The 17713-nt window shown below is 34.4% G+C and overlaps 3 protein-coding genes across 3 annotated transcripts in view; 2 read left to right on the forward strand and 1 right to left on the reverse strand.

The window, feature by feature from the left end:
• Positions 1–417, forward strand: part of LOC107747439 (ATPase asna1-like) — a 5861-nt gene extending 5444 nt beyond the window's left edge. Inside the window, exon 4 of the mRNA XM_016561939.1 lies at positions 123–417. Coding sequence (XP_016417425.1) covers positions 123–417 — 295 coding nt within the window. The remainder of the gene's footprint in view (positions 1–122) is intronic.
• A 6109-nt stretch (positions 418–6526) lies between these two features.
• On the forward strand, positions 6527–10650 carry LOC107747440 (bestrophin-2-like). Its single transcript, XM_016561940.1, has 5 exons — positions 6527–6576; positions 9021–9204; positions 9282–9376; positions 10034–10267; positions 10643–10650. Exons 2-5 carry the CDS (start codon positions 9053–9055, stop codon positions 10648–10650), a joined length of 489 nt encoding a protein of 162 aa, XP_016417426.1. The 5' UTR covers positions 6527–6576; positions 9021–9052.
• Positions 10651–14462: 3812 nt separating this feature from the next.
• Positions 14463–15239, reverse strand: LOC107747430 (tetraspanin-1-like). The gene is made up of 4 exons (XM_016561929.1): positions 15173–15239; positions 14963–15097; positions 14799–14882; positions 14463–14552 (listed from the first exon to the last, which is right to left on the reverse strand). Exons 1-4 carry the CDS (start codon positions 15179–15181, stop codon positions 14478–14480), a joined length of 303 nt encoding a protein of 100 aa, XP_016417415.1. The 5' UTR covers positions 15182–15239; the 3' UTR covers positions 14463–14477.
• Between the last annotated feature and the right edge of the window lie 2474 nt (positions 15240–17713).

A 17713-nucleotide genomic window follows, 5' to 3' on the forward strand; every position in this document is an offset into this window, starting at 1 on the left:
TAATTATGTAATATAAGTAATATATATTTTATATAAAACGTATTAATTTTATTATTTTAATTTATTAGTAATAAAAAAAATTATTCATTTATCCCATTCTCTTTTTTTTTCTTCTTGTGTAGGTTAGTGAAAGGCATGAATTTTTCGGTGGTGGTGTTTGACACGGCCCCTACGGGACACACTCTGCGTCTGCTCAACTTCCCCACCATCGTGGAGAGAGGACTGGGCCGCCTCATGCAGATCAAGAACCAGATCAGCCCCTTCATCTCACAGGTATCAGCACTGCATTCTGGGAATTGCTGTGTTTGTAAAATAGCACTGGAGAATAGTGGAATATACAAGTGTATGGTAGAGAAATGTATAAAAGTTTACAGAAAAAGTGTGAATGTTTATTTAAAAAAAAAAAAAAATATATGACTTCCAGTCAAACCATTGCAGATGTGTCCTTTCCTTTCCTTTGATTTCCTTTCCATTCCGTTCCTTTCTTTTGATTTCCTTTCCTTTCCCACTTCTTTTACCTCATTGTTTTTCCTTAATTCTTAATCCTTTCAATTTTTCTTTATCCTTTTCCTTCTTTCATCCCTTTTATTGTCCTGTCTTTCCCTTTTTTTCTTGTCTTTTCTCTTCCTTGTCTTTCTTTCCACTCTCTTCTCTCTCTCTCTCTCTCTCTCTCTCTCTCTCAGATGGAGGATTTATATGAAGATTTCCACATAGTAAAGTTGCCTCTGCTGCCTCACGAGGTTCGAGGAGCGGACAAGGTCAATACTTTCTCCAAGCAGCTGCTGGAGCCCTACAGCCCGCCCAAGAAGTGACTGAAATGATTTCCACGGATCAAACACACACCATCGCATCCCTCGTCCCTGATGCACGCATCCCTCTGGTGTTCACATCTCCACACCTTTACTTCCCCCCTCTCGCTGTCTCTCTCCTCTCTGGTTTTCTGGTCATGTCATAACTGACGCCGCCATGTTGCTCCAGTGATCCGTTATGAATGTCGGCTGAGAGTTAAACGGCCCGTTTAGAAACAAAGTCTTGATGGTTTATGTTGCTTTGTGATGATGTATTTAAGCTTAAGAAACACTCATTCCTGATGCGTGTTTAAGAAAGGAGATTCATATTGATATCACCACAGGAATGTACAGCTGGACTCTTGATTCAGTGGTTGAACATGAGTAGTATCTTTTGTTTCAGATTCTGGTCAATATTAATAGACTTTATTTTAGTTCCTGATCTGGGCTGCGTTTCCCAAAAGCATCGTAAGCCTAAGTACATCATAGACTCATTGCCACCAATGGAGCTACAATCAACTTAGGCTTACGATGCTTTTGGGAAAGGCAGCCCTGGTCAGTATTGATGTTCAATGAGAGGGTCCAAACATGGGGGGATGATGCATATTTAATGAGTTAAAGGGATAGTTCACCCCCAAAAAAGATAATTTTGTCATTTTTTTTACTCACTCTCATGCTGTTCCAAACCCTTGACTTTTAATGCAATTCCAAATTCTCTTTATGTGTTTCATGCAAAAATAACAAACAACATACAAGCTTGTAAAAACAAGGGTGAGTAAATAATGACTACATTTTCATTTTTGGGTGAGCTATGCCTTTAAACTTATTCTTAATCGACTAATATTTGCAGTGAACCAAATGTAATTACTGTGTACAAACATTGTGATTCAATTTATCTAATTTAATTTTTGCAGTTAAAGCGATGCATTTATATAGACTTGTAATGATTAAGATAATTTCTGTTCACGTGGTCTATAGCATTTATTTGAGCGACGTCTGTTTCTGGTTCTGGGTTGTGAAGCATATGTAGATGCGTTGTTCTTCCTCTCACTTCTGTTCTTCTTATCATTTGGCAGTAATGTCTGCATGCATCAAAACACAGGAATGCACACGCACACAGGATCAGAAGCTTGTTTAAATCCACTGAAAAAACACTGCAACCTGTCAGCCGAGATGACTATTAGACAATACTATACCTTGCTGGTTAAGTGTGTTTTCCTTCTTTTATCATCCTGTGGTTTCACGGCGTGAAGCAGTGGCCTCCTTAGTTCATGAAAACCAGGGACAAGAACTTGCAAACCCGACAGTATATCAGACCGAAAGATTTGCATCTTTTATCAGTTCTTAGTCGGTTTTGCTAAAGTTTCTTTGTTCTCTTATAACTTGTTACTGCCTTTGCAAAGTTGGCTTCTTTTTCTAGAAGCACACCAAGTCTCAAAGCAAATAAAACCTCCATCTACTGCAGAAGGTGTTTCTGTTCAGTTATTTATGTGAATGCGAAAATTTTGTTTCTACCAAGGCTAAAACATTTTACATTGCATCTAAACATCTTGCGTGCAAAATGCTGAACAGTTAAAGGCTCAAACACTGCAGCAGAGGAACACTGAAAAACATCATTCAACAACAAAAAAGTAGCCTACTGCAGAACCATGGGTTAAGGACATTAAAGGTTATGAGTGGAAAACTCGTCAAAAATTTATTAATTTTGAGAAGTTGTTTTGCTTCATTTTTTTGTGGAAACTAATTTAATGGAAATAGCATGTATTTGAAATAGAATTGTTCTTTAAGATTTTAAATATCTGTGTCACCTTTGATTAATTTAATGCATCCTTGCTGAATAAAGTGTTAATTTCTTTCTAAATAAAAATCTTCCTGGCCCCAAACTTTTAAAGGAACAGTTCACTTAAAAGTAAAAATTCATGCTATTGGAAACCAAAATGAATTTCTTTCTTTCATGGAGAATAAAAGGAAAGGTTTTCAGAGTATTCTTTTTTTTCAGAACAGTAAAAGTAAAGCACCTTAAAAATGGTTCATACACTTGTGCACTACAGGTGCATCTCAAAAAATTAGAATATCATGAAAAAGTTCATTTGTTTTTGTAACTTATTTCAAAAAGTGAAACTTTCATATATTCTAGCTTCATTACATGTAAAGGAAAACATTTCAAAAGTTTTTTTTGTTTTAATTTTGATGATTAGAGCTTACAGCTCATGAAAGTCAAAAATCCAGTATCTCATAATATTAGAATATTTCCTAAGATCAATCAAAAAAAGGATTTGCAAAACAGAAAAGTTCAAGTTCTTCAAAGTATGTTCATTGATGCACTCAATACTTGGTCGGGACTCCTTTAGCACAAACTCCAGCCTCAGTGAGGTGATCAGCCTGTGGCCCTGCTGAGGCACTATTGAGCCTTCAGCTCATCTGGATTGTTGGATCCACTGTTTCTCATCTTTCTCTTGAAAATATCCCATAGATTATATATGGGGTTCAGGTCAGGCATGTTGGCTGGCCAATCAAACACAGTAATATCATGGTCAGCAAATCACTTGGAAGTGGTTTTGGCACAGTGGGTAGGTGCTAAAGTCCTGCTGGAAAAGGAAAGCAGCATCCCCATAAAGCTTGTCAGCAGATGGAAGCATAAAGTGCTCCAAAATCTCCTGGTAGATGGCTGCATTGACTTTGGACTTGATAAAACACAATAGACCAACACCAGCAGACGTCACCTGAGCATGGTGACTCTTGTTGCACTGACTCCAGCTTCAGTCCACTCCTTGTGAAGCTCTCCCAAGTGTTTGAATCGGCTTTGCTTGACAGTATTCTCAAGCTTGCGGTCATCCCTGTTGCTTGTGCACCTTTTCCTACCCATTTTCTTCCTTTCAGTCAACTTTGCATTTAATATGCTTTGATACAGCACTCTGTGAACAGCCACCCCTTTCAGTAATGGCCTTCTGTGATCAATGATTTTCTTCTGGACCATTGCCAAGTCAGCAGTCTTCCCCATTATTGTGGTTTCAAAGAACAAGAGATACCCGGAATTTATACTGTAGGGATGGTCATATAATGAAACTCAAATGTAAATATTCTAATTTTTTGAGATACTGCATTTTTGACTTTCATGAGCTGTAAGCTCAAATCATCAAAATTAAAGCAAAAAAAAAAAAAACTTTTGAAATGTTTTACTTTACATGCAATGAATCGAGAATATATGAAAGTTTCACTTAAGTTACAAAAAAAATAACTTTTTCACTATATTCAAATTTTTTGAGATGCACCTGTATTTTCCATGTCTTCAAAAGCCATACAGCTGTTATTGTTTTGATGTAAAAGTTTTTTTTTTCTCCGATTTCAAATAGAAATAATAACATGCATTTAATTCCGTTCCTCAGATCCATTGTACAGCTTCAAAAGACATGAAATGCACATTTATGGTACTGTTTGGTGGCACTGTGTGGAGAATGACAGCCTGGTCTTTGACTCACTATACGGAAAAGAGCAGCTTGGCACTCTACAAAATAACTTATTTTTAATCCCACGTATAAGAATAACTATCATTCACACTCCACTCATATTGATTGTTCCATAAACTTTTAATATCCATGGAACCTGAACAAAATGTTCCTTACAGTTACAAAAAAAGGTTATTTTAAGAACTGTTTCCTGAATGCTGCTTTGGAGAACCCAAAATGGTTCTATTGCATCGCTACAAAATTGCCCTTTGGAACCTTTATTTCAATAGTTTAATCAGGATGATGTTTTCCACTAAGTCACTAAGATGTTTTCCAGTAAGTCAGTATGTCATTCTGGAGTGAAGGATTTGTCCCTTAGTATTAAGCCCTGAAGAGTTCAAGTCCAGAGGCACACGGCACGCTTTCTGTATTTTGCAGAGATTCAGAGGCCACCTTTCATCCGTGACCCTAACCGGGACAAACAAGACCCCCATAGCGCCGGAACAATGCCTTTATGTCACAGGTATTCAGACGACTAAAAGAGAGAACAGACTGACTGTTCCTGTTTGTGATGTTACCAGCTAATGTCTTACATAAATTCAGAAGAGTCAATGACCTGCATTATGGTAAGATGAATGTATATTCTGCATTAATGCATTCTCGTTGAACTTCTTGGCAGTGTGTGGTTTGGCTGAGGCAGTGTGAAATGCCTGCTGTCGCTCTCCATCCGTCAGGTCGCTGAGGCGCAGTGGGAGTCTGCACTAACGAGCACGGCTCTCCACGCTCTCCTCGCTCTCCACGCACCGCTGGACCAGCAGTGTCATGTACCACCTCAAAGAGCGCTATGCAATTGCTGTCTGTATGCAATAGCAACACCAAAGAATATAGGAGCAGACCGCCGGGGTTAGTTGTCACACTTTCAGTGTGGTGAATAGCCTATCGAGTAGATATATTTTTGAAGTTCGTTTTGCTTATAGATAAATAGTTTAAAGTCTTTGCTACAAAATGTTATTGATCGTTTCCTCCACTTTTCTATTGATAAATGTTAATTTGGCATACATTGACCTTTTTTGATAGCGATGTCAAAACGTCACAAGTAAGGTGCTGCTTATCATCAGTTTTTGAGAAAAACAGTCTGCTTGTGTTTGAAATAGCCTAAAGCAGGTTTCCTCAAATCTTGCCTTGGAGGGCCAATGCGCTGCAGAGTTTAGCTCCAACCCTGATCAAACTCACCTACCTGTGATTTTCTAATGATCCCGAAGACACTGATTAGCATGCTCAGGTGTGTTTGATTAGGGTTAGAGCTAAACTCTGCAGGAAAGTGGATCTCGTGGGCCAGATTTGAGGATCCCTGGCCTAAAGAAATAAAGTTTAAAAAGTTAGCTTCTACAACAACGTATTTAAATATTTTAGAGGCTGTCATTTTGAAATTAAATAGGCCTAGTAAAACAATTATAAAAATTAATAAAACAAAATTTTTTAAAATTGTCCTGCTGTAATAAACTGTATAAAAATAACACATGAGACAACTTTTGTAAATAATAATAATAAATTATAAATAAATTAATTAATTAAATAATAATAATAATGAACATTTAATTTCAAGGACATATAGTTCACAAAAACACTTTGTTTGAAACATGAAATAATAGTTATCTTCCTCAACATATCTATATTTAAATTAGTTTATAGACTGTTTGGAGGCTTTTTAATTCAATAGTAAAACTACTATAACATTTAATAAAGCAGCAAACACTGAAAAGATGTAAAATTTCAAACATCGGTTTGCTCTGCTGTAATAAATTGACTAAAAAAATAACATCATAAAAAAAATATGAGGCAACTTTTGACATGGAAAATTACCTTTAATCTATAGGCTACATAACCTTTGACTTGTTACCCAAGAGATGCCAATAATAATATAATACTAATATTAAAAAATGTCAAGGACATAATTCAAGAAGAAATGTCCTACTTTAAAACAGTTTTCAACACTATCTTAAAAAAACAACTGCTAGAGTAAAAACATTTGTGCAATTGAGCATCATTGTTACAAAGTCAAAGCCCCTGTGACAATTTGTCCCGCCTCCTCTGCACATTCACACATACAGTTACATTTTTGTAAGCTGAGTTTTTGCAAAGAAGAGATAATGTGGCATTTGCTTCTAATCTTAGATCTGGATGCAGAGATGATGGCCTTTCTTAAACTCATGAAGGAGGTGCGTTTGACCCTCAAGCTCCTGGCAGAACAGAATGAACGACAGCCTGTCTGGACACATAACATGCAGCTCCTCTGGAACATCTTGTGAAATATTTTATTCCTCTGAGGCTGAGGAGAAAAGGTAAGAACACTTATAGTTACATTATGTTTACGTAAAGTTGATTGAATAAATAAACTTTTATTTATTGTAAATACAATACTAAAGGAACAGTATTGTGACAATGTATGTTGGTTACTGAATAAGAGTTTAGGGCAGAAATGATTCTTGTGCGTAATTGTTTGTGAAATCGCGTGGAAAAATAAACACCTGTGGCAGTTCAGCATGTTTTTCTGGAAGTAAGCATATATGCCCACATTTACCTGTATATTTTAGATGACAAAGCGCTTGTCCCATGAGATCCACAGCAGGATATCTTCACATGTGCACTAAACATAAAGTTTTATGCCATCCTCAGCCAAATACATAAAAACTCAAAAAGACATCCCAAACTTGAAACTATAGTTATATGTTTATAATATATATTTAACAATATAATGGGATATTTAATAAGAAATCTAATATAAAATCATATATAATACTTTTTTCATACATTAGAATGTGTCCTCTTTAATTAAATTTTTTTATGAGCAAAAAATAATGAGTATCATACATTTTTGCCATGATTTACAGAAAAAATGTCGTTCAGTGTAACAATAAATTGTATACCAAAAATCTTGTCAGGCATATTTAGATCAAGAATCGTTAGATTGCATTAAAAGACTATAATTAATATGAATTAATTGTCTAATTAATTGAATTGTTAATATGAATTAATTTTAAATCTTTACAAATCTTTGCCACCATCCTTTAAACCACTACACTGTAAAAAAAAATCTGTAAAATTTACGGTAAAAAAACAGCAGCTGTGGTTGCCGGAATTTTACCGTAAAAAATACGGTAGCAACATTTTAGGTTTTACGGTTTTAACTTAAATTTACAGTTAAATACCGTAATTTCATTAACTGATATAATGTTAATATATCACCCATTTGTCAGCAAGAGGTTTTGAATCATTTAAAATATAATAAAATTTAGTATGATCACTTATTCTTTTATATATTTTAATGTGTATGTTGTTTAATTTTTACATAAATATATGTTACTCTGAATGACAATGGAATATTATTTGACCCATATTTTGACATTTAATTTTCTCAAAAGTTATTTGAAACATTAAAGTAGACACTAAACTTGCATTTAATATGCTTTCTGTGTGTATAAATTCACTTTTGTAAATTTAATTTGATGCAGTCGCCTAAATGGGACAGCCCATATATATTAGTGTTAATACATTTGCTAAAACAGATTTAAAAAAGAGAATAATATGTAGAATTAAAAATAAATCAAAATTAAAAATTGTATGATTATCATGCATTTACACAGATTATTAGACACCAAATACGGTAGCAACATTTTAGGTTTTACGGTTTTAACTTAAATTTACAGTTAAATACCGTAATTTCATTAACTGATATAATGTTAATATATCAACCTATTGAAGTACTGAAATCTGTTTTGTACTTTTGTAATACACTGATAACCTCCAAATGCAGGTGGTGATGAGAAAGTTACATGATGAGCCAAAGCCCATCACAAGCAGCTTTTAAATACTAACATATATAGAAGTGTATGTTGTTTAATTTTTACATAAATATATGTTACTCTGAATGACAATGGAATATTATTTGACCCATATTTTGACATTTAATTTTCTCAAAAGTTATTTGAAACATTAAAGTAGACACTAAACTTGCATTTAATATGCTTTCTGTGTGTATAAATTCACTTTTGTAAATTTAATTTGATGCAGTCGCCTAAATGGGACAGCCCATATATATTAGTGTTAATACATTTGCTAAAACAGATTTAAAAAAGAGAATAATATGTAGAATTAAAAATAAATCAAAATTAAAAATTGTATGATTATCATGCATTTACACAGATTATTAGACACCAGTTTTGTAAAATAATAATAATAAAAAAAAATTCAGTCAAATGACAAACTTTTATTTAAAATTTGTTCTTATATATTCACAGATCAATGAGAATGAACTACTCATCTGTTCAGCATTATATTATTTGTATTATTAGAAAGTGTTTTTTTCCCCCTGCTTTCTTTGTTTTTGTAATTTATTTTAAAAAATGTATTATTCATTACAGCGAGGTGGTCTTTCTGCTGGACCTTAGGCCTGTCGCACCTCCTACGGTGCCTATGGTGGACTATGCATGGCAGGGGCGTCCTCTTCCCTGAGGCAGGCCTAAACCTGACCGCATACTGTGGGAACTGGAGCTGCCTTCCCAGGTCTACTTCCATCTTCCACCTCACCCCTGGTGTTAATAGCTTGGTGGGTGGTCTCTTGCTGGTATGCATTGCGGGTTCCCCCTGCCTGAGGAAGTGGATCTTACATCGACTCTCTAATGGACTCTGATTATTATTATATAAATTAGTCATATCAAAAAAGACTCTTGACTGTGTTGTGTTCCTGAACTTCCACTAATCTTCTCTTCGTCCTTGGTTTTGTCAGGAAGCAGTGACCCGTTGAGTTTGTGGTGCGTGATGACCGTCACTTACACCGCCAGAGTGGCCAATGCACGCTTCTGCGGCTTCTCCAAACTGCTGCTGGCCTGGAAGGGAAGCATCTATAAGGTCCTGTACAAAGAGTTCCTGGCTTTCTTCGCCATGTACACGGCAATCAGCATCACATACAGGTGCGTGGCTGTGATAATGTCCTCATCTGATGCTTTGATTGTGAGTTATACTTTACTTTTGTCATTTTCTTCTCCAGATTCTTCCTTGTGGACGATCAGAAGAGATACTTTGAAAAGCTTTCCATTTACTGCAACAACTACGCCAGTCTCATCCCAATGTCCTTCGTATTAGGTACACGCACATCCTGGGACAGTATAACCACTAAATTCAGTCATGCTGAACATGTTTTAAGGTCATCCGATGAATACATAGCCCTCATTTACACACTAACATTTTTTGTTCTTCTGCTCTCCAAGGCTGTACTTATTTGAACAAAAATACAGTAAAAACAGTAATATTGTGAAATATTATTACAATTTAAAATAACTGATTTGTTTATGAATATGTTTTAAAATATGATTTATTCTTGTGATGCAAAGCTGAATTTTCAGCAACCAGAATTCAGTGTTAAACCATGATGTTTTAGTTTTTTTTTCAGAATTCTTTGATGAAGAGAAAGTTCAAAAGAACAACATTTATTTGAAATAAAAAAGTTTTGTAACAATTTAAAAGCCTTTACGGTCACATTTAATCAGTTTAATGCATCATTGCTGAATAAAAGTATAATTTAAAAAACACAAACTTTTGAAAAGTAGTGTATAAAATGGTGTTTTAAACAAACTAGCTAATACAGCTAAACACAGGATTCATCATTGCTGTTTGTTGGTTATTTTCCCGCCAAAAATGACGTAATGTCTAGGAAGGATGATGTCAATTCGTTTTTAAAAAACACAACAAATATATATATATATTCTCAAGAAAACCTGTTTTTGTTTTATGTTACCGCAGGGTTTTACGTGACATTAATAGTGAACCGCTGGTGGAATCAGTACACCTCCATCCCGCTGCCGGACAGGATCATGTGCACGCTCTCGGGGGGCGTTCAGGGCGGGGACGAGCACGGCAGGCTGCTACGCCGCACACTGATGCGCTACGCCAGTCTGTCCGCGCTCCTGATCCTGCGCTCCGTCAGCACGGCTGTCTTCAAGAGATTACCCACCATGGATCACGTCGTTGAAGCAGGTAAGGGAGATTGCAACACTCTAGAGACACACTAGTAACCGGAACAGCCTAGCAACACCATAGCCACAAACCAGAACATCCAAACAATGCCCTAGCAACCACTTAAAACTAGTGGCAAGTCATGACTCACATAATATTTAGTAACAGTAACAGAAGTAGCTGTTTGTTGTAACTGTTGTTAATGCATATTTATTTATTTATTTATATTTATTTATTTATTTCAAATTTATTTCTCGACAATTTGAGTTTTCATTCTAAATTCTGAGTTAACATCTTGCAATTCTGAATTTTTCAGAATTTTGAGATATCTTCTAACTTTTTATATTTTTCTCAGAATTTTGAGTTAACATCTTTTATATTTTGATTTTTTCTCAGAATTTTGAGTTAACATCTTTTAAATTTGGATCGAATTTTGAGTTAGCATCTTTTAAATTTGTATTTTTTTCATCAGAATTTTGAGGAACATCTTTTATATTTTGAATTTTTTTTCTCAGAATTTTGAGTTAACATCTTTTATATTTTGAATTTTTTTTCAAAAAATTTTGACTTAACATCTTTTAAATTTTGAATTTTTTTTCTCAGAATTTTGAGTTAACATCTTTTATATTTTGAATTTTTTTTCTCAGAATTTTGAGTTAACATCTTTTATATTTTGAATTTTTTTTCAAAAAATTTTGACTTAACATCTTTTACATTTTGAATTTTTTTTCTCAGAATTTTGAGTTAACATCTTTTAAATTTTGATTTTTTTTTTCAGAATTTTGAGTTAACATCTTTTATATTTAGATTTTTTCTCAGAATTTTGAGTTAACATCTTTTAAATTTTGACTTTTTTTTCAAAAAACTTTGACTTAACATCTTTTACATTTTGAATTTTTTTTCTCAGAATTTTGAGTTAACATCTTTTATATTTTGAATTTTTTTTCAAAAAATTTTGACTTAACATCTTTTAAATTTTGAATTTTTTTTCTCAGAATTTTGAGTTAACATCTTTTAAATTTTGATTTTTTTTTCAGAATTTTGAGTTAACATCTTTTATATTTTGATTTTTTCTCAGAGTTTTGAGTTAACATATTTTATATTTTGAATTATTTCCTCAGAATTTTGAGTTAACATCTTTTAAATTTTGATTTTTTTTTTCAGAATTTTGAGTTAACATCTTTTATATTTTGATTTTTTCTCAGAATTTTGAGTAGTTAACATTTTTTATATTTTGAATTATTTTCTCAGAATTTTTAGTTCACATCATTTAAATTTTGATTTTTTTCTCAGAATTTTGAGTTAACATCTCTTAAGTTTTAAAAAAAAAATCTCAGAATTTTGAGTTAACAGTTTTTAAATTTTGATATTTTTTTTCTCAGAATTTTGAGTTCTCAGAATTTTGAGTTAACATCTCTTAAGTTTAAAAAAAAAAAATCTCAGAATTTTGAGTTAACAGTTTTTAAATTTTGATATTTTTTTTCTCAGAATTTTGAGTTAGCATCTTTTAAATTTTGACTTCTTTTCTCAGAATTGTGTAAAAAAAAAAAACAATTAAAAAAAACATAATTTAAAAGATGCCAACTGAGAATTGCAAGTTTACAACACAATTCAGACTTTATTTCTTAACTTTATTTTGAGTTAACGTCTCGCAATTCAGACTATTTTTCTCAGAATTATTTATATTTCAGTTTATACCTATATCTTACCTATATGAAATACGCATTATGTGATACAGACAGATCTTTTCATCCACAACATAGGTGCGCCTTAAATTTCAGAGGAAAAAACTCAGAATTGTGAAACTTAGAATTCTGAGGGGGGAAAAAAGAATTGTGAGATAGAGACCCCAGATTATGGGAGAAAGTGAATTGTGAGATGGCAACTCAAAAATGCGAAATATGAACACAGTTAATATCCCAAACCCCCCCCCCCCCCCCCCCCCCACCCCCCTGAATGTTCGTTCACACCGAGTCGTTCCCTATGCTCGTGTGTTTGAAAGGTGTCTATGATGGCGGTGGATGAGATGTATGGAGATTTGCCCGTGATGGAGAGAGATCGTTACTGGAATGATTCGAATCCTCGTCCGCCGTACACAGCCGCTACGCTCTTCGTGCTGCGCAAACCCTCTTTCCAAGGCTCCACCTTCGACATGGCGTCAGTGCTCACCAAACACAAATACACTGATCTTTTCAGACCAGACACTTCATCTCAACTTTATATATATATATATATATATGTATATATATATATATATATAAACATATTCCACAGCACATCTGGTTTATTTTACAATATTACTGTTTTTATTACATTTTTTTATTAAATAAATGCATCCTTGGTGAAAGACTTCCTTTTAGAAACATCTGTTGTGTATTTCTTTGAAACAATATTAATGTTCTGAAATTATGAAAAATAAATAAATAACTTTTTTGGGGGGACATTTCAAATCCCTAGAATTCCCAAAGAGGGCATGCATTTCCAGCCTCTGGAGGAGATTGCTGAAAACCTGGAGGAATCTGTGACACGGAATCATAACCTCGCCCTCTTTAACCGGCTCCTGGTCTCCGCCCCCTCTCCCACAGGCTTCATGGGCGGAGCCTTACGGCGCACCTCCGCCCAGCTGCAGCGTTTGACGCGCTCCGTCAACCCGGACCCGTCCTTCTCCGACGCGGAGGATAAGGAAGAGAAGAGCGTGGGGAGGAGCACGGGAACGGCCGGATGCATGCTGGACACCACCCAGAGCACCATCTGCAGCTGTGGAGGACTCATCAGCACCTGTCCTCCGCTGTCCGGTGTGGAGTTCCACACGCAAGGTGAGACAGATGGAAGAGGTGAAGAGAAAGACGAGAAGCTGATGGAAAAAGAGTCACAAATGCCAAAAATCCCACCACCCACAGCACAGACATCTGCAGGGAGGACGAGTCCTCTTGCTCTGGGACGAGTCGAGTCTCATTTCTGTACCTCAAACGCCACCAACCGCTCTATACCTGACTTCTTCTCTTTTCAGCCTATCAGTGACCCGGCAAAGGTCATGACCCCAAAACCACAACCGACCAACAGCAAAGCAGAAGCGGTGTCTTTACTGACTGTCCCATCGCTTGAAGTCTCCACATTCCCACAGAATTCAGAAAGAAAGCAGATGCTGGCAGATTCACAGTTGCTGCCCTCTAATGGTCAAACTCAATGTCAGTGTGTAGGTTTAGGGTCAGAGGTCACAGGGTCAGGAAGTAAGGTCAAACAGTGACCAAATACACCTTTTCCCACGTTTATATTCTTTTATATTAATACATTCGATCAAAGTGTGGATGCTCTTGTCTGAAGATTATTTGACCTTTTAAACTGTATTTTTAGACTTAATCATGTGACAGAACAATGATAATCAGCTCTGAAATCGATCTAGTTTTTCTAGTTTCTTGAAAATAAATCGAGTGCATGTCTAGATAAAATAGCAACATGTGACAAAAAGAAATCTCATTTGAATATATATACAGTAACAATAATTTAAATAATAAATATGACACAGGCAATGCTCTTATGAATATGAATAATAGCGTTCAGATGATTATTAGCCTTGATAGTGATCCAAACTGTAAGGATGGAAATGATCCTCATGTGGGCAGTATTGCAGCATTGTAAGGTTTCTGGTGCTTTTTGATCCATAAGTGCAATATAAAAAAAGAAACAACATATTAATAAACAAATAAAGCTATGCAGTTATTCTTCATATTATATAGTTTACAACAGAATGAAGTTTGTAGTCTTACAACAGGAATAGAAAGAACTCTGGTTAATATCATTTAATAAAAGTTTTAATTCAGTTTTCAATTATTCCACAACAGGATTTGCTTACAGAAATGTTTCATGACCTCATTATCAAGGTTATTAATCATTGTTATTAAATCATCATATTGTTCTGTCAGTAAGTCAAGTTATTAAAAAAGAAGCATCAGTTTTATTGAATGAAATGAGGAGCCATTATGCACATTTTTTTTAATATTTGTTAGACACTGAAAAATGAAACTGTTACATTTCTCGAGATAATTGTAAATGATATTTTTAATAAAAAAAAAAAAGCAATGTTCTTCTTGATATTTATTTTCTTTGTTTTCACACCACGTTTCATAGAAAAATCTGAATATTTTCTGAAGGCAAATGCAATAACAAAGCACAAAGAACTTTCACAGATTCAGAAAAACCCAAAGCAGTAGTCGTTTATCACAGATTATTTTCAAAAAGGGTCTGGGAGATCAGGTAAGCGTCTCAAGCATCGGTAGACTTTCAGCGAACCGAACAAGGCAACAATCTGGAAAACAGGGTTGAAATTGAATTATAAATACACGTCGTCATGAAGTGATTATTATTTTGAGTATGATGCCTTCAGGGAAATGATACTGCAGTAACTGAATCAATAATGCTCTCTCAAAACACCATGAGATCCATCATTCCTGATAGGGATTACTAAACTATACAAGATGCATGATTAAAAACAACATTTCTGTCTTTCTAATTGTTAAAAGTTTGGGTATTTCAAGAGTCACATATTATTTACCTGTAGAATGCCGATCAGAAATAACAAAGCTCCAGATATGGGTATATTTTCATTAAGCAGCACATGAAAGCAGCCCTCCATCTTCTATAACAGGAATTAAAGAGCTTCATGAAAATATGTATTCATCATCTTTTTGCTGTATTTTTGGCACAATGAGGCAGTACCTTGTTCATAGCTTCTTGTTTTCCACATCTTGAATTTGAATCTTTACTGCAGCATTGTTTGGGATATTCTGAGTTCCTCTTTACAAAAGGTGAATTTGTGAAGTCATCATAGCATTTGTATCCACAGCAATTCAGCTAAAATTCATAAAAATGAAAACTGTAATATTTATTAGATCGAACTCAGCTGACATACATGAGGGCTAGTCTTACCTTGGTCATGGTTTCATTCCATATGCTAGTGACTGGAGAGTCTTCTTGGCCATAATTGTTCTTAAGACTTTCAACTAATTTGACCTCTAAGCTGCTAAATACATTTTCTTTCTGTTGACCAGAAAAGGAAGGTTGGTTGGCCAAGGGTAAATTTCTGGTTCATAACTTAAATCTTTCACAAAAAAATGTGACATTTTAATGTTTGTCCTCTTGATTTGTCCTCTTGATTGGATCAAAAAGAGTCAACGTGTAAAAAAAACAACAACAACAACTAGAAATCTTATTTAAATAACTTGACATTTAAAATGATTTTTAATTAATAAAGCAGGAAACTTGTTATATTTTGATAAAAGATTTGAATATCCGTAATAAACCATGCCTCCCGTGTAATGTCATCCATTAAAAAATAAAAATATATAATTTTTAAATTAAATGTGTGTTTGTGTGTGTGTGTGTGTGTGTGTGTGTGTGTATATATATAATTATGAGGGGCCGTACAAGCCATAATTCATTCTGGCACTCTCACACTTACATTCTCCTTTCACATACATATATTTGCAACATCCGACCAAACGGATGTTTGTAAAAGTGTACATTGCTGTTGCAGATGAAATATAACATAGATAAAAATATATGTATGTGAAAGGAGAAGTGTGTGAAAGCAAAAATATATGTATATGAAAGGATACACACACACTTAAAAATATCCATTTAAAAATGTATATATAAATATATATATATATATATATAAATAATAGTTCTCCACATTGAATAACATTTTCCAGCTTTCAATGAAAATTAGATTACCACAGATTTTGGGAGGAGGATAAACACTGCTAAGATGACCTGGAGGATGAAAATGATAAGCACAACGACGAAGAACTGAAATGAAAGTGAAAAAGAACAGACAAATTAAAACAGGGCAATACATTTGGCTTATACTTGTTTATGTCAAGATATTTGAAAACATTTTGATATTTGACACTTACGACCAAGAGCATCCAGCTTTTTTTCTTCAAAGTGCCACAAAAGCCAATCAAGCCCATCAGAGTGAAGATGCAGCCCAGAGCAATCAGCATCGGGGCCCCCATCGACAGGGTCATGGTGAGTATAGTACCATCGATGGTTTTGAACACTTCAGATGTTTTGGAGCTTATTTGTGACCATATACCGAATCCTGCAGTCGCGCCCCCACTCAACTACAGTGTGTGAAAAAGAAAATGTCAATCGTTTATTTGTTTGTGGGCTACTCACTCATTATATACCAAATTACATTGACTTACAGTGAGGAAGCTGTAGAAGGTGGCCACCAGCTTTAAACATCTTGCCACCTTCATGTTGTTGTTGTTGTTGTTGTTGTTTGTCTGTGGTAAAGAGAGATGTCAGTTAAAACCAGAAAAGTGTGTCAAGACAAATTAAAGCTGACTTGTTGAATTAAAGCTGATTCGGTCATCATTTACTAACTAAGTTGTTCCAAACCTGTATGAATTTCTTTCTTTTGTTGAACACAAAAGTTGAAAAATGTTGGTATCCAAACAGTTGATGGCATTGACTTACATGTTTTTTATACTATAGAATTCAATGGCTATACCATCAACTGTTTGGTTTGCGATATTTTTCAAAATATCTTTTGAGGGTAAGTAAATGATGACAGAATTTTCATTTTTGAGTGAATTGTCCCTTTAAAATATTCCCGCCACTAAAAAAACAATATCATGTGGGTCAGACACAGAGGCGGACAAAGTACACAACTTCATTACTTGAGTGAAAGTACAGATACTACAGGTCAAATACTACTCTACTACAAGTGAAAGTTGTAAAGACAGGTTTTTACTTAATTAAAAGTACGAAAGTACATGCTTTTAAAAGTACTTAAGTATCAAAAGTAAAAAGTTTTATTACAATACAATACCTTTTGCCACTAATGCAACCTACTAAATACACTGATTAGCTTGTATTATCTTTGGAATTAAGAGCTTTTATGTTACCAAACCTATAGAAATGGAACAACTGAATGAAGATAATCATCTTTATTTTTTATTTAACACTCCTACAGCTACATTGAACTCATTTTAATACGTATTTAAAAGTTGCAAAGTTCTTTTTCAAAGAGATATTGAAGGCTATTGTTCATTTCAGGCAAACAAAGCAAACATTGAAAAGAAAACAAATCTTTAGTCTTTTCAGAAAACTGGAACATACTCTCTCAGTATGGCCATGGGTGTGCACGTTGCACCAAAGAAGTCTTTTTGAATTTTGCCATCAACTGATCAGTGACCATAAAATGCTCAGAAATCAGTGAACTTCACATGTGGCTAGGGTTGGGTATTGTTTGAATTTTATCCATTCCGATTCTGCTTATTGATTTCAATTCTTATCGATTCCCAGTTTAGATTCCAAAGTTGTAAAAAAGTGAAGTAAAACATTTTGACCTGTGTGATCATTTAACCTTCTTATTGATCATTTGGTTGCAAAAAATATATGTACTTATGTGCAGTGTTTTGACAATAAAATAATGTTCAGATTTATATACTTCCTTGA

Source organism: Sinocyclocheilus rhinocerous, unplaced genomic scaffold, assembly GCF_001515625.1.
Source record: "Sinocyclocheilus rhinocerous isolate Xijiao unplaced genomic scaffold, SAMN03320098_v1.1 scaffold229, whole genome shotgun sequence".
NCBI lineage: Eukaryota > Metazoa > Chordata > Actinopteri > Cypriniformes > Cyprinidae > Sinocyclocheilus > Sinocyclocheilus rhinocerous.

Coding starts and splice junctions, on each gene's coding strand:
- LOC107747440 (XM_016561940.1), top strand. CDS start 9,053: ATGACCGTCACTTACACCGCCAGAGTGGCCAATGCACGCTTCTGCGGC. Junction 9,205..9,281: donor GCAATCAGCATCACATACAG/GTGCGTGGCTGT, acceptor TTTCTTCTCCAG/ATTCTTCCTTGTGGACGATC. Junction 9,377..10,033: donor CCCAATGTCCTTCGTATTAG/GTACACGCACAT, acceptor ATGTTACCGCAG/GGTTTTACGTGACATTAATA.
- LOC107747430 (XM_016561929.1), bottom strand. Junction 14,883..14,962: donor AACAAGAAGCTATGAACAAG/GTACTGCCTCAT, acceptor TTCCTGTTATAG/AAGATGGAGGGCTGCTTTCA. Junction 14,553..14,798: donor TTCTGATCGGCATTCTACAG/GTAAATAATATG, acceptor CCTGTTTTCCAG/ATTGTTGCCTTGTTCGGTTC.